We start from the raw sequence: 26719 nt of genomic DNA on the forward strand, positions 1-26719 counted from the left end.
GGAGAACGGACCTGATTCCCAAGTGAGACCACCTTCTGCTCTACAGGAGCCCAGGCCACCTGTGGTTCAGTGTCAGTTTTTTGGTTGTTGTCTTTGTTATTTTTTCTTTATCAAAATCTTCAATGAATGCAATGGGAAATTATCAGAGGAGTAAAAGAAAATGTAGTGCTGATAAAAATCAAACTTCTGGGAAAAGCCAAGCTCTAAAATTTCTCTTGTGCTTAAATTTATGATCAGCTATTTCAACCACCTGAAATATACATAGTGTGTGTGTGTGTGTGTGTGTGTGTGTGTGTGTGTGTGTGAGAGAGAGAGAGAGAGAGGGAGAAGCATAATAAAAATTTGCAAATGGAAAACAAAAAAGCATAGACATATGGACATCATTTTGGACAAAGTATTGAAAATAACTGAATTATAACCTTTGGCTTTCCAAAGCCGTTGCTTTGCCAAGGCAATGTATCAGTGTGAAGGCTGCTAAGTATTTTGCAAAATATTCAGCTCAAATTACTGAATGTAATAAATGTCCTTTATGATCAAGATCTCAGAGTATTGCCTGCCAATGTCTTGTCTCCTCACCATTTTCTCTGAGATTTCGCTCTAATAATCATTTGTTCATTCTCGCAAACCTTAATTTCTCTGCCACTCACTGAAGCGTGCCCAGCGTCCTGCTTCCTTACAATTCTCATCTGGGGAGAACACCGAATGAAATGACATTTCTCTGGCAGGTTAAATGGGAAAGATGACATCCATTCTACAAGCACACAGGAAACCCTACCTTGAAAGGATTCAGACCCAGGAGGCCAAAACAGAACAGCTTTATAACTACTTCTGTTAAATCTGGAAGCTTATTGCACAAGTGAACCCTGATTCCCAGGACTTAAGAAGGTCCCACTTCATGTTGTCTGATCAACAACTGGGAATCTTTTTTGGCCTCGAGCTGTAGGTTTTAGATCCTAGAGTGTCCTAACATCAGGCTATGTGGCACAGCTCAAAACAGAGGTTGGCACTCTATTAAAAATGGAATTCTTACACTTCTGATTCAATGAAGAATAGATGGAACAATTCTCATAGACTTATAAATTCAGGCTTATGGGATGAAGGCAGTTTTCTGCTAAAATCCAGTATTCATTCATCTATTCATTCATCCAGAAATTCCGCATGATAACTATTACATGGCAGATATTCCTCAGATAATTTTTAAACGTCAGTTAGCTAAATGTATACAACTTTCAAGACCTGGAGAATTTTCTTACTTTTGGCATAGCTGAAGGGAGTAAAGTTTCTTGTGTTTTTGCTTGTTTTGTTTTTTATTGTACTAACATAGCTTTATATTGTCTGACAACCCAGACCAATGATCACATCCTCATATCATGAAATTAACCTTCTGTTTGAGAGCACAGGTTTTAAAGTCAGACATCTGACTCAGCTCTAGCCTCTGGCATTCGCCAGCTCCATGACCTGAGTTACTTAATGACTCGTTTCACTGCTCTCAGGCTAATAATACTCACCCCAAAGGTAACTGTGACGACTGCATGAAGTAATGTGTACAACACCATTAGCACTGTACTGACACCATGTAGGCACTCAGTAAACGACAGAATATTAACTTTATGTGCACGCATCTATACACACAATTTTTACTTATTTCTTTTGTAAATAAAGATATGAATTGCAAGGAACAACTCCTTTTAATACATTTGTTAAAAGAGAGCAAAATGTAAATCAGAAGGAAGCTGGTTTATTTCTATCACATATCTCATGAGAGAGTTGTCATTTTGGTTTCAAATAAATGGAAGAGACACTCCAATTTCCATTGTTGCAGCCTCCTTTAATAGTGCAAAATCCATGTGGGATTTTTTCTTTTCATATTTAAGGCCTTAAAAGGAGCAATTTTTCTTGTCTCTGCAAGTTTAAAACACTTCTCTTATTGTTTCCTACTTCTTTCAAATACTTGTTCTCCGAAACTTACAATGGCTCCTTCTTTCTGCTGCTCCTCAGAGGCTCCAACATCTCACCATTTGCTTTGCTTTTCTTTTTTCTTTTTTTTTTTTGTTTCCCCTTCAAAAAGCTCAGTGATTCCTGGGCTTGAACTATGGCCTTAGACTTGTGATTCTCATATCTTGACATCCACGTTATCACCAGCTGCCTACTGAATTTCCACTTGGGCTCTGCCCACGCCTCAAGCCAGATTTGTGCATATCCTAGGTTGGTAGCTGTCCCTCACACAGCTGTCCTGACAGACTGCCTCAGTAAACCGTTCTCCCAGTAATTCGGTAAGTTGAGCGAGGTCCTTTTTTTTTTTTTTTTTTTTTGTGGTACGCCGGCCTCTCACTGTTGTGGCCTCTCCCGCTGCGGAGCACAGGCACCGGACGCGCAGGCTCAGTGTCCATGGCTCACGGGCCCAGTCGCTCCGCGGCATGTGGGATCTTCCCGGACTGGGGCACGAACCCGTGTCCCCTGCATCAGCAGGCGGACTCTCAACCACTGCACCACCAGGGAACCCCGAGCGAGATCCCTTGATTCAGCAGGACGTAGGAGGGTTCTTTCCTCCTACTGCTCTCATGTGGTTGACTGACAATCATTGTCTGAATATTTAAAAGTTTACTTCACACTCTCTTTTTTCTCATTTCCCATTACCAGTATCCTAGTTCGCATCCCCATTACCTCAAAATGGTCTATCTTTCTGTTATCTGGACCCCACTTGCAGGGCTAGGGCAAACCCAGAGGAAGGCCACCCATAACAGTATAAAACAGGGAAGAGAATGAGTGTCCTGAAGCAGGGTTTCCTGTGGTCTGGTTAAGGTAAGAGCCATGTTAGGTAATAAGGTCTGAAATGGGGCATCCAGGAGGTAATCCAATAGGTACCCAGATGGTAATCAAAAAGACAGAGCCGAACCTCAAATATGACAGGAGCATTGCCACGTATGAAGGACCACTGATCAGCTCTGGAGCTGGAGAGCGGATGAAATGCACGGTAAAGAAGAGGATGTGGTGAGAGGTGCAGAAGGGGATCTGAGCTGCAAGAAAAAACGGCAACCCTCTCTCACACTCTGCCTCAGGTGCATGGAAGGAAAAAGCCAGTTTCCCAAATGGTGACCTGTGAATTGCTGAGGGGTCTTAAGTATACACTGCAAGCATATGAGAGTTTCTGATTAAGACATATGTATATATGTGTGCCTTTATATATGTATATGCACATATAGTCAAAAATTATGAGAATATTCTAGACTGTCTAGATTACTATCTATAATTGGGTTCTACTATATATCAGGGCTTGCATTTGCTCTTGTATTTATAATCATGTTGGAGCCAAGTAATTTGTTATAATCTAAGGAGAAAAATGCCAGAGGCAGACAATATAGAAATCATGGGCCTGCTTCTAGTGAAAGCCAAATGACTTTACAGCAGGTAATAAAAATATAAGCTATATAGTTGTTCATATGGTGAAAATGATAAAAAGGTTGATTCTTAATATTGTATGTATGTGTATATAACTGGCCAAGTCACACTTTTCTTAAGCATAAAAGAGATTCCGTAAGAGATTAAACCTGAGGTGGCATCTGTGTTATAGTGAAAGGCTCCCTGCAGATGCAAACCTGGAGTCGTCCGTGTGAACACTGACACCAGTGGTTCTCGTGGCCACGAATTCCTGCTCTGAAGTCCATTAAATTCCGCAAATATTTTAACAGTTATCATCTTGGCTTAAGCATTTTCACGTGTAAGATGAAGAAGCTGAACTACGTCATCTCTACAGCCTTATCTCTAAATGTTCATGTCTCCCTCAGCACACACAAGACAGACGTGTCTGTCCTATACTCCATTCCCTTCCCTCCACATTGCTGTACAGCGTGATTTCTAAACAATCACAAAATGAGTATGGCAAGTGAAAGTACACAGGAAGATCTAGCTCCCTCTCAGAAGTTTTCTGAATTTGTGCGGTATTATCTAAGCGCGGTAGAGCAGCAAGCATGTTCTCTGACTCCCAGCAGGCCGTTATTTGACTTTTGAAAGTCGACATAGAATTATTTTGTTTAACAAACATTTTAAAACATAGATAAATGTTTGCATGGCTGTTAATGGTGTCTAACCCTGTATTGGGGTCCAGTTCTGAACCATCTGAGATCCCATGAGTAAAACGGAGTTATTATTAGGCCGCCATCTTTAAACAGCAGACCCAAGGTGACATTTTCATGATCGGCCTAACGAGGACCTCGGTAAAAGTGGCATTTGAATATAATACGGCTCAAGAGTGTGTCTTGTAATAAGCACCTCCCAGGGGACAAAAGCCAGGAACACTGTTGGATTTAATCAATGAGCCTTGCATATCTTTGTTAATGGGTCAGAAGAGACCACGCCCTCAGCTAATGAGTTACACTTGCTTCAGGCATGAATAGTGCAAGATGGTTTACAAGCATTTTGAGTTTGATTAGCAAAGAGTTATCTAATCCCATCAACTTGTTCTGTAGAATCTACCAGTTTCTTTTTAGTAATAATATAGATGATATACAAAATGAATAAATAAGTTCACATTTAAAACAATATTTAATAGGGGATAAAATTAGGCTCAAAAATGTCTGCATCGCAAAGAACAAGTCATCTCGGCCACTGTCTTCTAAACAAAACTTCATCACCATTTTCAGCGTGTTGGAATCATGTAACATAATGTGATCATCCCAAGGAGAGCATGGAAGCCCCCATGAACGTTTATTTCAGGGAACAAGTCCAGGGAGACTTTTGAGGCCATGTTGAGCATTGTTAGGTTTCCAGGCATGTTTTCAGGACACAAAGCAAATCTAAACGTCCTGCGTAGCCTGGTCCACGTCTTTGCTTCATACCCATCACCCAAAGTTGAGCACTGGTGTGGAAACATTACCACTGTGCACACGTGGATGTGGAATGAAAGCTTGTGCCATGATTTCAAATCAATCTCAACTTAAAACGCTATAGGAAACAAGGCTGAGAGTTGAAAGAACATGGATTCAGACCTAGGAGAGTCTGAGTTTGTTATTTGTCTGTTTACGACTTGGAAATTTACCTGGCTTATCTGAGCTTTGATTCCTCATCTGTAAAAGGAGAAACATCAACGTTCCTTACAGGCTAATGTGGCAGAATGTACAGTACAAGCCACACAGCAAAACATCGGGCACGTTATCAGGACTCGAGCTCTCTTTCACTATGAAAAAAATAACTTTCCTTCAGATTTAATATAAAGGGAAGCATTCTTCAACTCTCTAGATTAGGGTCAACTAAAAACTAAACAGTATGAAGGAATGTTTTCCCTTCCATCACAAATACAGAGGAAACATTTGATAGTGAATCCCTCAGATCCCTCATGCCACCATCAAGAGAAATTAGGTGGTTCTGGGCCAAAAGTGGGGGGACTTGGAGGGCGATGCTGGCTGTGCCTGGTGCCCCAGTGCCTCCTCAAAGAGCCACACCAGGTTCCAGGCTCAGGAGAAGCAGCACCGAGCACCGGAGTCAGAGAAGCATCCACACCAGGAGGAGGTGGGCTCAGATGAAGTCACTGAGAAATCGCTCACCTGCAAACAACATTCTCACCTTTATCAGTAGAACACCTAGCATTCCTTGGTCAAATACACAATTCCTCCCATTGTGACAAGTTCTTTTACTTGTATGACCTCATTTAATCTCAAAAATACCCCAATAAGTAAATTAAATTATTATTTTTTATTACTACTATGATGGTTAATATTACTTGTTAGCTTTACTGGGCTAAACGGTGCCTAGGAGCTGGTCAAACATTATTCCTGGGGTGTGTCTGTGAGGATGTATGCAGACTAGATTAGCATTTGCTTCTCAGAGGAGTGAAGAGCACCCGCCCCCATTCGGGTGGGCGTCATCCAATCCTGAGGCCTCAGTACAACCAGAAGGCAGAGGAAGGCGGAATTCCCTCCCTCTGCTTGAGCTGGGACGCCCAGCTTGTCCCACTCTTACGTCAGGGCTCCCGGCACTTTCCCTGCTGCCCCTCCCACTGGATTCCCTGCTACTTGGACTGAATCACACCACTGGCTGCCTGGGCCTCCAGCCTGCAGACTGCAGGTCACTGGGCTTCTCTGCTCCGTCAGCAGCAGTAGGGGACCTGGGCTTCTCTGCTCCGTCACCATGAGGACCAGCTCCTACAGTAAGCCTCCCCTTGTGCACATCTGCGCACACCCTACCGTTGCTGCTTCTCTAGAGAACCCTGACTGATACGACAACTAAGGAAAATGAGCATTAGGAATGTCCTGCAAATTGCCCCAATTCTTATAACTAGTAAACAGCTGAATCGGAGGGCATCTCTCAGGGTATCTGATGCCAAAGCAGGTATCTCAGCTACTGTCCTGTACTGTCGCCAAGGTGCCATCTGCTCTATTTCAGTGTATTCATATCTTTTTTATTTTCAATGTCCAACCACCGGCAATAAATAAATAGATGGATAAATAAATAGGTCAGAATACATTTTCAAAGTGTAAATCTGAAAATATAAAGGCCACGTTGAATTTGAGAATTAATAATATTTCTGGACCCTTTTTTTGTGGGTTTTATTTCCCTTGTCTTCTCTGATTTCCCAAACACTAAGCAACATCTCACGTGATGCTCAGCCAGCATCCAATACACCATTAATACTGGGCTGAAGGCTGAGTTAGAAAATCATAATAAGAGAGGTGGTAAAGGGCTGGAATCACCTCCAGGTCCGTGGGACTTAACAGGTCACACGGTTTTTATTTGTTTTATGGGGACAGGTGTGAAGTCAGACACTTTAGAAAGAGCATTTACTAGCATAAGAAATATCCACCCATTTGTCTTGAGGGATAAAGGCGAACACTTCTGAAAACGAGGGCAGACAGAGGGAAGTAATGGCTTGTATGTACAGACATTAACTCAAACAGATGGGCAACTTAAAAACACAGGCAGTTCTGAAATGGAAAATGAAGAAAAACAGGATTTGGTTGAGAAGCATCTTTAGCTGCTCTAAACCTCTTGAAAATATTTAGTACATCGTAGCCCAAGGAAGGAAAAAAACCCAAAAAACACTTAATCATTTGAAGCAAACAGAAGAGCTCTGGAAAGGAAGGGACGCAGTACGTGGGCAGACAAATGACTAAAGACAAAGAGAGGCTCTGACTTGGCAAATGCTGCCACTTGACCGTTTCCTTAGGGGCAAATCCATTGCTTCCGCAAGGCTGTAGGAAGCAGCTGACGCCCACCCCTCTGCTTTGGAGAGTCACAGGAAGGCACAGGTGTGAACGTTTAAAAAGAAAAGGGCCACTTCTTAGGAACAAAGAAATAAAACAAAGTTCCATTCAGTAAAAAGCAAGACCCTGGGGACAGAAGCTGAAGCAAAGCAGTGACACTTCTGTGTGTTACATGCCAGCTCTGACCCAGTTACCTCTGGTCACTGCCCCACAGAGATCACCCTCCTGTGGGGATGGGACCCTAATGCACCTTCAGTCTGGTGTCATGAGAACTCGCCAGGGATCAGAACACTTTGTTTATGGCGGGTTTTCATGGGATCTGGAATCCTGGGGCACATTTCATCTAACTTGGTAGGTGGGATGACAGGACAGGATGCTGCTCTGGAAACTCATCAACTCATTGCACATGCTGCTCTGATCAGGGACAGCTCCCTTAACCTGTTTCAGCCTTAGCTTCGCCGCCTGCAAAATAAGGACAATAAAGACCCTTGGAAACGGTTGCCAGTGCTCAGCTCAAGTTAGTGGGACAGTGCGCACAGCATCAATCCACTGTCCTCTGACTTTCATGAGCGAAACAGCGGAGCCGCAGAGGAGAGCAAGGTGCCTGGCAGAGTGTGGACCATTAAATATGTTTTTAACAAAATGAACTCTGTGGGTCTAATAAATTCTCAAAACTGCTGACCTGAAATTTTGGCTGCATTTTACTAAAAAAAAAAAATAATAAAGAACACAGAAAATAGACAAGCAATAAACATGTGATGCAACTATGAAAGGTTGTTAAGAATGATGATGGAACTAAGGAAACTAGGCAATTTCACTGTAAAAAATAATGTAAATATTTTGTGACTTCCGTTTTCCCCTATATATGTCCAGAAAGAAAATCTCATGACCTTCTGTCACTAATTTCTCCAGTTTTTCACAATTTGCAAACCTTCTTGCCCCAAGATCCAAACACTGCTGCTGGAGTTGATTCGGTTCTTGCTGCTGAGGTGGAGAGGAGAGGGGTAGGGATTTCACGGGGCAGAGAGGGGATCACACGCGCTGGTCCATTTGGGCTGCCATAGCAGAGACCTCATACCTGGGGCTTGAACAACAGAAATGTGTGGTCACACAGTTCTGGGGGCCAGCAGTTGGAGATCAAGGTGTCAGCAGGATTAGTTCCTTCTGAGGGGCTTGAGGAAGACTGCTCCTTCCTCCTTGGCGTGTAGATGGCTGTCTTCAACCTGTGTCTTCACAAGGTCTGCCCTCTGGGTCCCAATTTCCCTCTCTTATCATGACAGCAGTCATGTTGGAGTGGGGCCTACCCTAATGACCTCATTTTCACTTGGTCACCTCTGTAAAGACCCTTTATCCAAATACAGTCACATTTTGAGGTCCTGGGGGTTAGGACACCAACATATCTCTTTTGAGGGGGGCACAATTCAGCCCTGACACCTGTAGCAGTCAGACACGCCTGAGGTGCGCTCTGCCTGGTGTCACACACCTAACCACAGGGCTCTCCAGGCTGTATGCCTTGTGCACAGGGCTGTTCTTCTGGAGGCTATTCCTGTAGTGTGGTTATTACTGTATTTGAAAGTTGAAGATGACATCACCACTGGCCTAATTTCAAGCTGTGTTTCTTGCCGATAATACCATTTATGTTAGAAGGCTTACTGAGGAAAGCGATTCATGAGAGAGTGGAGCCATACGCACTTATTCGTAAGCTCGCATCGATGCCAAGTATGGTCCAGGCACTGTGCAAAATGCTGGGATTCACATTTAGACAAAATCCCTCTCTTTAAGAATGGGGATTGTTAACACGTGTTCCTTAGACACCTGCGCCAAGTTTACCTGGGGTGCTTGTACGATTGCAGATTCCAGCTCCTTGGGACCCGCAGAGTCAGATTTGGGGGGCACTTGGAAGTTAGGGATCTATACGCCAGATGGTTCTTGTGAACTTTGAAGAACCACTGGTCCAGGAGAAGCAATCTACAGACACACAGGACAAAAGGCAGTGGCGAGGTCACAGCACGCACAAGAGGGTGCTCAGGACCCGGGGTAGGGGCACCTCAGTCCCCCAGAGACAGAGAAGCTTGGGGACTTGATGAGGAGCAATTAAAAGGCGATCGGCAATCCACATACAGACGAAGCGCTCCGATGTCTCATTTTGAGTATTGTGAGAAATCAGAGAAACCTATTCCCAGCTCAGTTACTTAAATATTATTGATGTTAACTAGACATTTGTAAAATCTCTGCTTGAAAGCACGTCAACAAGTACCTCCTGAAGACACTCACTGATGAAATTATGTTTCTATCCTGTAAGGTTCCTTTTTTAGGGGTGCCTGTTAGTACCTGGCTCCAGCGTAAAGATTTCATGTCAACTGTTTCATTTAACCCTTCAAACATGCCAGGTGGGGGAGTATTCTTATCCCTGCTCACAGAAGAAGCTAAACCTCAGTGAATTGTGTTGCCTGTCCAGGGTCATGGCGCCAGTAACTACTGGGAATGGGAGGGATCCTCGCCTAAATTGGGAGATTCTGACTGTGAAATGCCCAAGATCTAATCACTCAACTCAAATCCCATAAGAAGATCATGAGCAAATGGAATAAACCTCAGTTTACAATATACTTAGTGGGATTTGGCAAATTTTTGGCTTTATGAACTATGTGGATTCATAACCTAATATATTAGAACATAGTTGACATAATGACTATAACCTGTATTCTCACACATACATATTTTCATATATATCATAACACGTGATTTGTTTTGCTTTTTTTTGCGATACGCAGGCCTCCCACATTGCGGAGCACAGGCTCTGGATGCGCAGGCTCAGTGGCCATGGCTCACGGGCCCAGCCGCTCCGCGGCATGTGGGATCTTCCCAGACCGGAGCACGAACCCGTGTCCCCTGCATCGGCAGGCGGACTCTCAACCACTGTGCCACCAGGGAAGCCCCCTGTTTTGCTTTTAAAATGATTTTAAAAACATTATTTTTAAATTTCTAAAAACACTGCACTATTATCATGTCACATAGAAGCTTGAACATTTCATAGAAGCAAATAAATATGTATAAAAAAATCAAGACAAAAGTCATAACTTCTTATGCATTTTATGCCCATAGGTAAAAGTTTTTGAGATTTACAAAATAACTCAAGTTTTATACCAGAACACCAAACATATCCTCTGAACTTTTGATAATGTTGCTATTTTTTTAAGTTACAAAAAGGACAATTTTCTTCTGAAAGATGCCCTTTCAGTGGATAGAAATAATGTTCACAGAGGGAATAGTCATGGTATAGTAGAAATAATGTAGATTTTGGAATCTGAAGGACATGGGTTCAAATCCCACCCCTGGTGTTTAGTCCTGTGTTTCTTGAGTAACGTCGCCTCTGAGCACCAGTGTCCACAGGATTAAAGAGATAAGAGGACGCATCCCCAGCTCAGTCCCGGGCTCAAGGTAGACCTACATGCACCTCCCCGCCCAGCCACCCATCTCCTGCCTTATCCATACCCTTTACACTAGCAAATATTAGCACATATCAGCAGAGTGCAGGCGTCTATATCTTTCCATCTTAAAGTTCAGACTTTACGAACAGAGGCTTAACCATGTCATTTGTGAGAATGATGGTTTTCCCTATGCTTCATTGCCTGCAAAACGTAAACAAAGCATAAACAATACACAAGATCAAGTCCAAGCCAGAGCTCCGACTCACCAAGTGCTCTGAAAATCACGGCTCTGAGATAAAGAGCTACATGGGAACTGCTCTCTCTGTGACACAGGAAACTTGAAAGCCAAGCCCTGTAAGGTACCACTTTAACTGGATCTTTGAGATAATACAGAAAATTTCAATTCTAATTTTGGCTTCCCTCCAAGATGAACAAGATTAGTGTATTGATACGGGAAACAGCTGCTGGGCAGAGTTTCTTGGTTGAAGGCAGGAAATGAAGCCTGAAGGGCAAAAGATATGCCTGGTTTATCGAGGAGGATAAAAGCCAGTACAGGTTTTCTGAGAGAAGTCATTTCAAATGTCAAGGAAAGGGAGAAAAGCTGAAGTTCTCTGAAACGATGCAACACATCTGGCCTGCTGTGTGTTCTTCCTCACAGGTGATGGGCAGTGAAGGGTCCTGTTTGCTGCTGAGTCCTGCCCGGGACTGTCTGAGCGCTTGAACCCTCTCAACAATTCTCAGAGCTTGGCATCAAAGATCCTGTTTTACATGGCAGGAACCAGGTTTAGGGAGATTAGCACTCCCTGCCCATCACATGACTATTTTTCTCTCCAATTCTGTGCTTCTAAGATGTCACCAGCAGAAAGTCAATGAAAATGAGAAAACAAAGCAGATTAGGGCACAAGATAAGTCATCTTCAATGGAAAAAACAAAAAAATCAGAGCTTCAATGGAAAAAAAAAATCAGAACTTCCCTGGTGGCGCAATGGTTAAGAGTCTGCCTGCCAATGCAGGGGACACAGGTTTGATCCCTGGTCCGGGGAGATCCCACATGCCGCGGAGCAACTAAGTCCTGCAGCACAACTACTGAGCCTGCACTCTAGAGCCCGCAAGCCACAACTACTGAAGCCCGCGCTCCTAGAGCCCATCCTCTGCAACAAGAGAAGCCACCACACACTGCAACGAAGACCCAGTGCAGCCAAAAATAAATAAATAAATAAATAAATAAGAAAAAGAAAAAAAGAATCATTCTCAAATACCTGTCATTAATTTACACTTCTTCTTTTTTCATTCAAACACTGCCCTGACACATGTTCTGCTGGGGCCTAGGGCAGCACATTTGTGGTCACATGACCAGCACTGGGGGCCCCAAAGGGCCTGACCCCACCCCTCAGCTTTACACCTCACTCATTTACTAAAAGGCAAGTGTTGCATTTTTAGTAAACATTTCAAAGTATTATTTTGCACAATTAAAAAAAAATAAACTAACATCCTAGTGCAGTTAGAGAATGTGTAAGTTGTTTCTGTTCCTCTGTCAGCATAAAAGGAATGCTGTTCAAATCACTGAGAAATACTATACCCACTCCAGAAGGATAACTGAAATATTAAATAGTATATTGTAATATTAAATATATAAAATGTATAAATATATTAAATAAATATCAAATAGTAGGCTCCCAGTGCCACAAAGGGGTATTTGTCCATTTATTTATTTGTTTGTTTCCAGTTTTCAAGTCCCCTATCTTCAAATAAAATAATTAAAATAACTATAAGATCAAACCTTTGATTCTGATAAGAGTCTCAAACTATTGCACCATTACTCTTGCATCAGTAATTAGATGGGTTGCAGGCTTTATAGTTGCTGTTGACCCAATGTGATCTTCTCTCAAAGGGTGTCAGATACTACTTGTTTTCTGGTGGAGCTATTTAGTTTGAAATTTATTGCAGCAGATAATTTTTTAATTATATATTTTTTCATTTGATTTGCTCCTTATGGAACCTACAAAGTCAAACCTCCTCTCATGAAAAACAAATAAGGATGCACTCAGTATCCTGAACGAACTTAAACTACTGCCTCCTTACTGATACTTTTAGAAACTGTATCTTCTCTGAGCACAGGTAATGGAAGGCCGCACCTCAACACTGATTTCGTTAGCCTGCTTTTTCTCACTTGTCCTAATTTCACTGAGTGGTGCCTCAATATTCCCAGCAATCAAAACCAGAAAACTATTTGTCATTCCGTATTTTTCTCTCTTCCTGACCCTTTACATTCCATCACAAGGGCCTGCTGATTCTGTTTTCTAAATATTTTCAACACCTGTTTTCTTTCAAACCTATTTTCACTGTATTTATCAAGGTCTTCATCATGGCTCCAATGCGTATTTCTAAAATTTCTAAGCACCCCTGTAATTTAGACAGGATTCTGTCCAATCATCTACCACACTACTAAAAGATATTTCCAAAATGCAGATGTGACTGTGTCTTTTTTGCCCTTTAATAGACTGAAGTCAACCACAGGAGAAAGAGTAAAAGCTATGTAAACTCAGTTGAGGTCTCCCACAATGGCCCCTACTTGCTGCTCCAACCGCATTTCCATCGGTGCTACCCCTTCAAATCCTAACTCAGCTGTCCCATGACGGGAAAAACATCCTGAAAAAATACCTTCTGCTCCATCTCTATTCAGTGTATATCTTCTCTTGCTTAATGTCATACTGAATTGTAGTTACTGATGCATGAGTCCATCTCTCCTAACAGACCATCAGAACGTTAAGAGTTGGGAGTGTGTCTTGGTACCTGCAGTGCCTAATTCAGAGGTAAGTTTGAATTGAAATAAAAATCATGAAAACAGCTGTATCATCTTTAATGCTTACATTAAGTTTTAAACCTACAATTGTACTCTACAAACACAGACATATGATTAATGTCACTTTGCCTCTGTATGAACATGTATATATAAACAAAATGTCAAAAACTTGTACAGAGTATACCCTCTCTATAAACATGGACCCTACATCTACTTTAATTTTTGGAACAGTGTGCTTGAGGTCTATAGGTTTCAGAGGTAAAGCTTGTACCTTTATCCTTATAAATGTGCTACAGGGAAATCCTCATTTCCCAATTTTATATCTAATGTGAATATAGTACCTTGGGCAAGAAAATAAAAGAGTTTGAGCTGTCTTGAGAGGGAATAGTGTGATGGTATGCATTTAGGTGATGCTTTGGCAAAGTCTTTTTCCCTTATAGAATTCCAAGAATTTTAAAGAAAGAGTTCACCCACTCTTTAATTTCATACCCTACCATTGTGAACTGCCAGCAGTTCAGGACCACGTAGATGCTATCATCCATCTGTATCTATTAACTCTCTTTGGACCCAAAAACTACTTTGAAAAAATTATCTTCAATTATCTAAAAACTGAAAAAAAATTAATCTAAATACAATTTAGATGGTTGGTACAAGGAGGGAATTAAAAATCCACAAAGGCTCATTCTGACTATATTGAAGGAGGCCAATGTTTTTCTGTAAGTTAGATGAGTATTTACATTATGGAAAACTTCTGTGTTCTATAAGTAACAAAAGGAAAGCGAATGATTAATGCTAAACAAATCAAGTTTCCCATTATTAAATACCATAACAATTATACATTTATATTATGAACTGTATTAAATTCAGTTCAATCAGCTCTAAGGCTCTTCAATTGTAAGTAAAACACTGTTAAGGTATAAATTGCCAATATATATGTTATATAAGCCTATTCTGTTTAAAATTTTACGATGTTTTCTCAATGGCCTTCACCTATTGGAGTAAACATTTTTACTATTTATCTTAAAAGATTTATTTTTAAAATGATGAAAATGCTTGTGTAGCTGTACCAAATAATTTAAATGGTTTAAAAAAGCCTATTTTTCACCATTTTTTAAATTTTTAAACATTACAGCCTCACATATGATGAAAATATTTTATACATTATTGTAATCAAAATGCTATTTTACACAAATTGGAAAGAACTAAGAGAAGACTAAAGAAACTGTTCCATAGTAAATGAATTTAAACACCTAAAATATAGATTACTTAGAACTGGTGTCTGCAAAATTTTGTTTTTAGTATAATTTCTTTTGGCCAGACACATTTTGATTCAAACGCTGAAGAGGCAGGCAGAAGATCTGGATTCTAGACCAACATTTTTATGATTATTAATAAATCACTTAACTTTTATGTGCCTCAGTTTAAAAAACATAAAAATAAGCAAATTAAACTAGATTATTTTTAAGGGCCCTCCAGGTTTTACAGGTCATAGTTTATGAAACAACAACAACAAAAAAAAACAAGATCATATTGACTCCCCATTTATCAGAATGGTTAACAGAAAGTGCAGAAGACTGTGGATTTATAGTGGGAAGATGATGCTTCTGAAATACTTTATAATTTGAGAACACAATCACATCGGGCATTTATATTCCAATTTACCACCTAGAACATGGTGTGTGATTCTAACATTCCATGTCCCTGATGGCATTACTTTGGGGTTACGTGCAACACAGAGAAGAGATACACTGACCACGTTCAATCAAATCCTTCAGCTGAAACTGCAAAGATTCCAGAAGGATCTGGTTTTCAGTGCTCTATTTCTATTTCTGAGTCATTTAATTCAGCATCAAATAGTTCTGCTGAGCAAGAAAATGGGGAAAGGAGAGGGAAGTGGAAACTTATCAACAAGACACATCCCAGGCATTCTCTGGTTCCTTTTCAACCATGCAGCAGAAGAGCAAGCCATCCCTCCATCGAGTCAACAATGTTCAGAACTCCTCACGTGTCAGGGAGATAAACTAACGTCTGCCTGGACTGTCATTTCTCATGTGTCTGTCTTGTCACATGACAGTCTCTTTCCAGGATCTTCTTGGGCTTCTACCCTGAGAGCAGATTCCATTTAGGGCCCTGTCTAGGGACTCAACCTCTAGAGGCCAAGATTTGGGAACTCTTGCCAATCCTGGTCTCAGTCATTTTCCTTGTTCAGTCCACAATGCCAAGGACATGCAGCCCACAGGGCTGCTCTCTGAGCAATGGATTCTATGTCATAGGCAGAGAGTAACAGAGCATTTAAAGAAAATGAGAAGCATTTCTTCTTTTGAAAGAAAAAGTACTCTTCTTAAAAAAAAACATCAATCCTAACGAAACAAGCCTATTAGATCTTCATGTTTATCTTACATTAAAGAAGAAAATCTGGAGGTACAACATAAATGATGCAGGCTGGGTGTCTGATTAACTTCTTGCAGTTAAAGACACATACAATAATTGTGATAAATATCTATTATTATCTCATAGAGCAATACCAGAAAATCTAATATCTAATGAAAAAAGAGAAACAAGGAAACCAATATGAGGTTTCATTCATAAATTGCAATTAGCTTTCAAAGACCAATATATTTCATTATGCATATAAATCTCGATAAGAGAAAACTGAAAATTTCATGACTTCAAAGCCTTCAATTAAAATGCCTTATTTGAAAATTTGATTTTTTATGCATATGAAAGATAAAATGAAAAAAAAATCATGAAATATTGAAATCAACTTTAACAAGTCCTATATTTAAGTGACCTAATGAAAATGAAATATGCAGTGTGTGGCTCAAAGTATGAGTTTTTAATCTAAGAAAAGGGAAAATGAGCTTTAGTAATTGATTTTCTTCTAATTAATACAACTGTCAAGAAAAATTATTTTGAATCTGAGTTGGATAACACATTTTTAAGTTTCAAAATGAAATATAAGTATTAGAATAATTCTACCCAGCATCTGGTGAGTGTTCAACCATTCTACGAATTCAGGCTATAAAGCTAAATCAAGCTGAGTGCAAATGTCAGAAGTGTTTGCACAGTCAGCAGAAAGTTTAATTTGTACTTTTATGAACTCACATTCATTTTTTCCTTACCTTTTAACCATAGTCACAGCTCTTGTACATTTCAGAGTGTGATTAAAATAAGAAAAATAAATTGAACTCAAGTTTGGGGATGAAAACACACATTTCTTACCCTGGCAGAGTGGAGCGAGGGAATCCCACTGATACATGCCAACTGGATTTCGTCTACAGGTTGCGTTGCTATGGCCAATCATCCGATATCCAGGCTTGCAAAAATAATGCACTTTACTTCCAACTTCTCCTGTAGTCCTATTCAAAACACCACCATTCTTCAGGGTGTGGGTCAAGCTGCAGTAAGGTGCTATGGGCACACAAACACACATACACAAAACCAATCAATAAATGTTGCATTTCCCTTGATAAGAGATATAAATGAAATATCTCTATTGTTAAAATAGTGGGAAATCAGCATCAACACGGAAACTTGTACTCAAAGCATCCTCAGACACAAAAGTGCTGGTGAGGGTGTGGGGCAACAGGAACGCTCATCATGGCGGGTGGGGATGCAGGATGGCGCAGCCACTTGGGAGGACAGTTTGGCAGCTTCTTGCAAAACTAAACACACTCTTATCATATGACCCAGCAATCACACTCCTTGGTGTTTACCCAAAGGAGTTGAAAGCTTATGTCCACAGAGACACTTGCACACAGCTGTTCATAGCAGCATTATTCAGAGTTGCCAAAACTCAGAAGCAACCAAGACGCCTGTCAGTAGGTGAATAAATAAACAAACTGTGGTCCATCCAATGTTTCTTTTTATTCAGCGCTAGAAAGAAATGATCTATCAACCCATGAAGAGACATGGAAGAACCTTCAATGTATGTGATTGAGTGAAAGAAGCCAACCTGAAAAGGCTACAGACTGTTGATTCCAATTTTACGACATTCTGGGAAAGGTGAAACTCTGGAGACAGTGAAAAGATCAGTGGTTTCCAGAGGCTGGTGGGGGAAGGACGGTAGAGCACAGAGGATTTTTCAGCAATGAAACTACTCTGCATGAATCCATGATGGTGGATACACGTCATTTTACATTTGTCCAAACCCGCAGAACATCCAACATCAAGAGTGAATCCCAACGTGAACTACGGACTTTGGGTGATAACGATGTGTCAGTGTAGGTTCATTAACAAATGTGCCATCTGGTGAGGATGCTGAAAATGGAGACGGCTGTGCATGTGGGAAGCCAAGGAGTAAAGTGAAAATCTCTGTAACTTCCTCTCAATTTGACTGTGATCTGAAACTTCTAAAAAAAAAAGTCTAAAAAATAAATTAATGAAAAATCCAGAGCCAAAGGTCAAGTTTCTTAAGTTTGAAGTTTAGATTATCTGCGACTGTTAATCAACGTGATGATGGAATTCTAACTTTCTGACCAAAAAAAAAAAAAAGAAAAAAGTATCATTAAAATGGAGAAAATAGAAGAATATAACATTTTGCAATCAAGGCCATTAATTTTTTTCCTTGTTGTTGTTAAATGGTCTTGAGAATTCTTGAGAATTGTATGATGACGCGGACAGTTAAGCCTCTTTTTTTTTTTTTTTTTTTTGGTATGCGGGCCTCTCACTGTTGTGGCCTCTCCCGTTGCGGAGCACAGGCTCCGGACGCGCAGGCTCAGCGGCCATGGCTCACAGGCCCAGCCGCTCCGTGGCATGTGGGATCTTCCCGGACCGGGGCACTAACCTGTGTCCCCTGCATCGGCCAGGGAAGCCCCAAGCCTCTTTTTAACATATGGGATTTGATTACAATCTTTGAAGAAAATGCACTACTTCAGGTCAATGAAAATCTTACAACAGCTTTAATCACCACATTTGTAGGGAGACTTTTTAAAATTAGAGACAGTCATTTGTGAAAATCACAATCTTACCTACGCAGAATGTAACATTTCAATGGCTAAAAAGCTCTGCATCTTATTTACACATTTAGAGAAAGAAACTCATTTTATTCTTACAAGACCAGTTTCACCGCAGCATAAAATCGTATGAACTCCCTTCAGATGAGTAAAACAATAAATTAAAGAAAGCTGTGAAGTCCTGGAGATCCAGGGCTCCTTTTGCAAGAAGAGGTTTTAAATGTACCACTTCCCTGTGGGTGTCCCAAATAGAAAGCACACACACAGGTCTGAATGCTTAATGTTGAACCTTCCCTTAGAAATAAGTTCAGCAGAAACCTTCTGAAGCCTTCACATCATTGCACTGCCCAGAAGCGATGTCTGTGTGTCTGGCCTCGGTTGTCAACCATGTTCCTGTGAGAAGCATCCTCAGAGAACAGTCTCAGCTGGATGAGGTACCATTTCACTTTTTTAATGGACTCATTTTTATTAAGTTAAAATCCACTAACTCATACGAAACTCTTGTCCCATTGGCATACCATTTTCCATGTTCAGCTGTTGGAGATTAAATGTTGTAAGTTTTGAATGAACCAAAATATTTAGTTTAGGGAAGGTATGAGTATAATCAGGCACCCCAGCTACCAACTACCCAGAATTACTGTGCCAGTAAATTAAAATAATAATAATAATGATGATGATGAAAAGCAGGAAGGCCAAGCCGACTGTAGACCCTGCTCCAAGTTCAGAGATAAGATAAAGTCTGAAAGCTCCTGAAGGGGCAGTGGGACCACACGGTGCTTAAGGTGTCACCTGTGAGCTTTGTCACAGTTCAGTCTGTTAAGAGAGAGAATCTGCAGGATGACTGTCTAACTCTATGGGGTCCAATAATTATTTTCTTTCCTATTGACTGTGTTTCTTCTATCACCAGGCTGTCAGGATATCCCTTCCTTCCTAACTCATCTAGAACAAGATACAGAGGGGCCCAGAGCGGGGAGACACGGCACAGCAAAGCAAAGGGGAAGATTAGAACACGGGCTCCCACCTGTTCGACTCCTGGCTATGTTAAGAATTAAGAGCACCAGGGCCCAATCCTTACATTCTGCTCGTGGTACGTTGGAAAGGCAGGTGAAGGAGGGAGACACTCAAGTAGGAATCGTGATGGAAGACAGCGGGCAGAGCTGGCTATCCTGGGGTTTCTGGGTGGATGTCAGCCAGTCTGTAGTTCTGACTCTCCCATTCCTGAAGCTTATTTCACTTACTCTCACTTATTTCATTTAAGGGCCATTTTTTGCTCAACACTCAGCAGTTTATTGAATTGACTTGAACCTCAATGGACAAGCACTTGCTTTTTGTTGTTGTTGTTTTGTTGGTTAATCATGTAGATCAATTATATTGCTCTTAAGCCTGACGACCAATGCTTCACACATGTAAGGCAAACAAAGGCTTGTGATGCAACACATGCTTATATTATGGGCCGCAGCTCCCTTGCCCACAATATTACAGTTCAGGGATCGTCACTGAATCACTGCTCTGAAATTACTGGTGATGAACTGCTAGCAGAGGTCACTGACTCATCAAATTTTAAGTGAAAATCTGTTCAAAGATCTATCTGTATCTATATCTACAGAAAGATAAATAGATAGGTCCATTCACAGAACAACAATTTATAGCCTTCTCCAAAATTCTCCTTTTTCCTACTTTCCCAACACTGTTTAACAAAGAGAATCTTCTTGTTCTATAAGGAATGAAAATATCCCTTGAAAGACAGAATTCAAGGTATAATCACATCGCCAGGCTACTAAGTAATTTGCCACAGATAAAACAAGATAAATTATGTTCACCATTATTTCCCCTGCACTGTCCATTTTTGCTCATTGGAAATAAATTCAAACAATTCTACAGGTCTGAGTATTTAGTTTTCAGAACAAGGAATTTGATGAACACAAATCCAATCACTGCCCTAATGCTCTCAATACCCATTCGAATGAAGCGATTTCAACTGTGAGCTCTTTGTTGATAAGCTTTTTGAATGGCTACTTTGAGCAAAGGCGGGAAAACAAAAGTCTGAGCATATTTTATTAAACATTATAGAGGAAGCATGAGTGAATTTCATGCCTCCTGTCCTTACATCAAGAGTTATTTCAAAACCCTGATGCTTTTTACCATTTCATGACGTCTACCAATCAGAGAGAGCTAAAATACTCTTAAAACTACTAAGACCTTTCGCTGTTCCTCCCTCAGGATGTTCCCATCACTGAGGATGTACTACAGACATTGGAATAAGCAACCTCTGGGAGGTACACTAGTCAATGAAATGCACAGAGTGGGCATCTCCCTTGGGAAATATATCTCAATTGTTAGCACGGATACTGTTGAGTGAGACACTGAGAAAAGGTTAGATATTTTTCTTAGTATTTAAAATATCTGAGGAATTTAAATTGTCTGTCTACTGCTTTTGTAGGGCAGTATAAACATTAGGTGTCGGGCTGGTCACATTGACATACCCATGATCTAATCTCTCATAAATGTATTAACTGATTTAATTAATATAAAAAACTACTGACAGAAAGTGATTGAAATATATGGGGAAGGAACAAAATAATTTAAATGTTGACAAGGAAATATATACGTAAACATATTTATTTTGTATATGTTTATATGTGTGTGTGTATATATCTATATATCATGTCTGCATAAAGATAAAGAGACATACGAATATATAACCAATAAAAAGACATACTGTTAATAGTAAGATGTTATTATTACTTATACAATTAAATGCAGGGACTTCCCTGGTGGTCCAATGGTTAAGAATTCACCTTCCAGTGCAGGAGACATGGGTTTGATCCCTGGTCGGGGAAGTAAGATCCAAGATCGCACATGCTGCGGGACAACTAAGCCCGTGTGCTGCAACTAGAGAAGCCCACGAGCCACAAGGAAGATCCCTGAGTGTCGCAACTAAGACCCAACGCAGCCAAATAAACAAATAAATAAATAAATTTAAATTTAAAAAAATTAAATGTAATATGATTATCTCCTCCTGGTTGTCTCCTTAGCCTTTAAACATATTTTAAAACTAATTTATATTATATTACTTTACTTTGGGGGGAAATATCTTTGCTTTCTGTGGCATGCAATTCAGTAGTTTATGATTTTAGCAACAAAACGTTTTAATAGTAATCAACAGATAGTTTATTTTCCCTAATGTAGTTTAGAGATATCACTCAGAGTAATTTCCCATCATATTATTTCTATTGAAGTTAATTATTCATCTTCAGAAATTAGGTTTATACTATAAATCTTTATATATTGTGATTTTTTAATTTAATGCAGATCCTTTGTATTAAAAATACTTTTATATTAAATCTTAACCTCACTTACTAACCTGAATAACGAATCTTGAATCCTTTTTTACTGGTTGCGTGATCAGTGGACCAGCGGAGATATAACTGATTACTCTTGCTTGTAAAATTTGACTGTTCAGTATGGTTTCCACTCAAGACCACTAACAGAGGACTTTGACCAGAAGAGCCTAAATGAAACAGAAAAAACAAAAAAGTTATGATATGAATTAGCACCTACAAAATGCAGACTACCTTTAGCTTTTGATTAAATTGGAGTCTAGCTATACGATATACAGCTATTTAGTTCCAAAGGAGACAAAGAATTCCAAATAAATAAAGCAGCAGATACATTCCCTGTTAAAAAATAATAATAAAAGAAACAATAGCCAACCAAAGTAACTTCAGACATATATGCTACTAATACATAATACTTAAATCGAATAAAAAGTTACCTATAAAACAGCAGTAGTTTAAAAAATGAAAATAGTTTTTACTATTATTAGTATTTACAACATTGAATGGATACAGGGAATGGAAATTTTCATGCAATACTAGTGAAAGTATAAGTTAGTATAATCACTTTGGAGAGCAATTTGGTAATATCCAATACAACTGAAGGTTTTAATTATATTTTTTATAAACACCAACATATGTGCACAATGTTATGTATACAGCAAAACGTTTATTCCAGCATTTTTATGGCAAAATTTAGATCCTAAGTTGTGGTTTGGGGTTTTAAAAAGGTATTAAAAAATCTTTTCAAAGAAATTCTACATAGCATTTAAAATTAATGAACTAGATAAACATGTATCAGTGTAGGTAATTTTTAAAATAGCATATTGACAAGTGAAATCTGTTTGCAGATAAATATGATATGATAGCAATTGTGTAAACATTCAAAAGTGTGCAATATACAAATTGTATGTGAGTGTGTATGTGTGTGTGAGTGTGTATGTGTGTGTGAGTGTGTATGTGTGTGTGAGTGTGTATGTGTAGTCTCTGTTACCAAGATGGAAGCTAGCAAGTTCCTCACAAGTGAAGGCCACCATCTTTCTTCTGACACCTTTTTCTCAATTGAGTTCTCTAGTGATTAAAGTCCTATTTTGTTTTTAAATTGAGGAATAAGCACTACTGGAGCCGTAGGGAGCAATAAACTCTTGGGTTATTAAAGCTTAAAATCAACATATTCAACTTTTTCCTTTTTTGGTCAACTCAAGAGCTATAAAAGAGCCACTGTCTTTCAAAAAAACAAAACAAAACAGATGCAATGAACATGACGTTTACTTCAACAAAAATGCCAATGCTTAAAAAATTATTCATATAAAATTCTGACCTTTCATTTTACAGAGAACTCTTTGACAGTGAAACACACCTAGTCATAGATCTCTGGTAATTCTGACAGCAACTGCTTTGATATTACCTCTATTATCTATTTTGCTTATGGTTTATAATGGGCTTGATCTGTCTATATTTTGGGAAGATCACATTGTAAATGCTTCAGGCATAAATTATTGATAATGATTTTGCTCCTGAAATAGGAAGACGCAGAAGCACTGCCTGCTAAATTTCAATTCAACCAAGGTGAAACAAAGGAACAGGCATACATCTAGAGTGATTATGTCAATACATATAACTATATACTGCATGTATAGGAATATGTAAGCATATATATACACACACACACACACACACACAGCCCCTGAGGTTAACTGCTTGTCTGTACTTTTTTATGACACCTAATTGGCCTTAAGATAGTTTCCCGGATTCCTCATTGACAAAAGAAGCCCATTTTTGTACGTGGCTAATGCGTTACTTCTTCCCACCCTAAAGACTAAGAGGAGAGTCTTCAGTAGCATGTGTCCATTTTAACGCACCCTTAAAAACCCTCGGAAAATGAAAACATTACCCTTCAGTCCTCTGTTCCTATGTATATAAGTATGAGTTTAATTTCCAATTTAGCAGCTCATCTTTGGAAATACATAAATTGATTCATCGAGTGTCTATCCATAGAAGCAACTTGACTATTATGATTCATCAAGTCACTAAGAGGCATATAAACACACAGAGAATCAATTACAGTAATTTTTTTCACTGAATTGATTGTTATTTATCTGAACTCAATGACAAATCCATCAGAACATGTAAAAACCCTCTTATTATGTACAGCCGTAACTATATCATGGTCTGCTATCCTGGGCTATGATAATGCTTCTGTACAAAGAAAAATTATTAACATCACTTCCATTTCAAATTGACAATTCAACCACATAGTATGTTTAAGCATAGCACTGTTATATTAAAAGTTCATTAGAATTGTACAAAAATGCATGACTCATGTTGAAAACAGTATTAGCATTTGTTCAGTAAACTATTTTACTAATCTAAAAAAACTGTACATTAAAGACTCCTATAGCATTTATCACCCAGAAATCTCTGTGAGCCATTACTTTTATATATTTCTAGTAAAATAATCATTTAGACTGATTAAAGTACTTTTAGCCCTCTTAAACTTCCTAAAATATCTTCTAAATCAATATAATCTTAGAAGAAGGGAAAGGAAGATCTTTTGAAATCATCTACTTCAAAGCCCCACATTAAAGAATTAAAGAATGATTAAAGTTAATTCAGTACACTTTCAGGGTGTGTCACCAGCATCCTAATGGTTTAAAAGTTGCAACATTAGGAACGGCATGGAAATGTTTTACCTACCGCTTGATCTCTGAGACCACACAAGCCCAAGAATAATTCATTTTCTGTTTGGGGGAGACGTAATATACTTCAAGAAAATATTCAAGTTCTTGCATTACAGAAACAGTATAGTGGCATCCTTATTACATTATGCATAGGTCACTGGTATGTGAACAAAGTTTAAAGAGACTTACCATCAAATACTTCCAGTGCATCAAACTGCTTTTCACTTTGGAAAATGTCCACGAAGATGGTGATGTTGTAGTTTGGTTCCACTCTGATGCTCCACGAGCACGTCTGGGAGTTAAAATAGTTGCCTGGATACCCTGGACTAAGGATGACCCCAGAAGATTCTGTCCGGACTTCACTGGCTGGGCATTGTGCTAAGGAACAACGCACCAGTAAAAGTTTTCCTTAACAAAATGAATCCAACTTCAATAGGGTAGTTTCTAACCCTGGATATACAAGCTCATGAAAGAAAAAAAAAACAACAACAAAGCAATCCTACTGAGATGTGCCCAAATTTAATACAGGACACAAACAGAACAGGAAAGCAACATTTTAACATCACCCTATAATTTAAAACATAATTATGTATAATATATATATGTTGATATACAGATGAGATAGAAGAGATTGATAGATGATTGATAGATAGCCATAGATGGATAGATAAATCCTATTTAACTCTAAGGAGACCAAGAGTCAAAGAGATGAAGTCTGTCAACCTGATCCTAGGGCAGCCAAGCTGAGGTAGCTGCCAACTTGAGAAGCACTGAACCTGGAAGTCTTCTTTACCTGGAGAAGGTGGAGAAGCCATGGTCTGGCTCCTGCTGACCTGCCCTTGGTGAGGGAAGGAGGGACCCCTGACATAGGGACAGTTCATACCATACGTGCCTTTCACTCCTCATCCACAGTCCATAGACCATCCATTCAGGCTATGACTGAATTGCGCACACACCTCACTTAACTCAGGGCAGGTGCCTTGTGGACTCAACCGCAGGATCCCAAGTTTTCAACTAAAGTGTAAGACCTCACCTTTTCAATGTAATATTACAAAAACATTGTGAAAGTATACACGATGATAATAAAATTATATTTATTTCTGCCTTTGATTATATTTTTAATTATATTTAGAACAGTAAATTTTAAACATTTGATGTGATTGCTTGGCACTGTGATAAGAGATGAGTCATATGGGACACCTGAGTTTCTACTGTGTAAAGTGGGAGTGATTTCTAATGGGTTAATTTATCGTGCATAAATCATTAAGATAATATGGACACCTTGACACAATTTTCCCTCTCACTTTTTTTCATTATTCAACTACTCCAAGTTAATCACAATAAAACTAATCTGTGTAGGTATGAATGCAAAAGAATATCACCAAAGTCTCTTAATCAGTCACTTCTCTCACTGCTAATTTAAGTATCCTACAGAAACAGTTTTTGAATAGATTAAGAGAAAATTATTTCTCTTATTGGTGATGGTTCAACAATAAACAAAGATGTACCAAAACTATTTACAAAATGTTTAAAAAGTTAAATGATCTGCTTTTCCTCAATCGAAAAGAGCTTCTATCAATGGAAGTGTGTCTTATTTGTTGAGTTATCTCCTTTTAATTAATGAAATGTGTATTATTTATGAATACATTTCAAAACCCAAACAGATGAGAAAGCTTATATGTTTTGATTCAAGTAATGGTTAAAAAGAGTATTTTCCCCCCCTTTTTTCATTTAACTTAGTATTCCAATTGAGACGTATCTTAAAATTTAGAAAATGTTTAGGGATAAAATCACCGAAGATGAAACATTTCATAGAACCCTTTTAATAAATGTGTATTTTAGGTAGATTTTAAAGTATACTTACAGTGTTAATTAATAAAAAATAATTTAAACCAAAACACATAGACCAAACAACTTAGTTTAAAAAGTATCTTCTTCTGTGTTGATGGTAAGATCACTCTGTAAAATATATTACGGCCTTTCAGAAATGAACGTGTTGATGTTAATAAAATAAAATAAGTTAGAGTTTTTTCTGTCTGCATGTGTGCAGGGCCTGGGGTTTTAGGATCTCCTGGGACTTGTTTTGAATTTACAATAAGAGCCAGAGGTTGGCTGTAACTAGACAGCAATAAAGCTCCTCCTCAGGGTTATAATCAGATCAAAAACATGCAAATGTTTTTCTTAATCTAAAGCGCTATGTGGGCAGACAGTGTTACAACATCTGACCACATGCCTGCCTGTTCCTGACGTGAAGATGCTACAGAGCACATGTCATTGTGTGTTAATACATGGGAGAAGTAGTTAACCTGCATCTCTGTCCTG

General features: G+C 39.2%; 1 protein-coding gene across 2 annotated transcripts in view; it reads right to left on the minus strand.

The window, feature by feature from the left end:
* Positions 1–26719, minus strand: part of CSMD1 (CUB and Sushi multiple domains 1) — a 1746885-nt gene that overhangs the window by 84591 nt on the left and 1635575 nt on the right. For both annotated transcript variants that reach the window (XM_049704254.1, XM_049704253.1), the window contains exons 47-49: positions 24587–24775; positions 21746–21892; positions 16649–16837 (exon numbers count right to left, since the gene is read on the minus strand). In XM_049704254.1, the coding sequence (XP_049560211.1) occupies positions 16649–16837; positions 21746–21892; positions 24587–24775 (525 nt within the window). The remainder of the gene's footprint in view (positions 1–16648; positions 16838–21745; positions 21893–24586; positions 24776–26719) is intronic.

The sequence above is a fragment of the Orcinus orca genome, chromosome 21, assembly GCF_937001465.1.
Source record: "Orcinus orca chromosome 21, mOrcOrc1.1, whole genome shotgun sequence".
NCBI lineage: Eukaryota > Metazoa > Chordata > Mammalia > Artiodactyla > Delphinidae > Orcinus > Orcinus orca.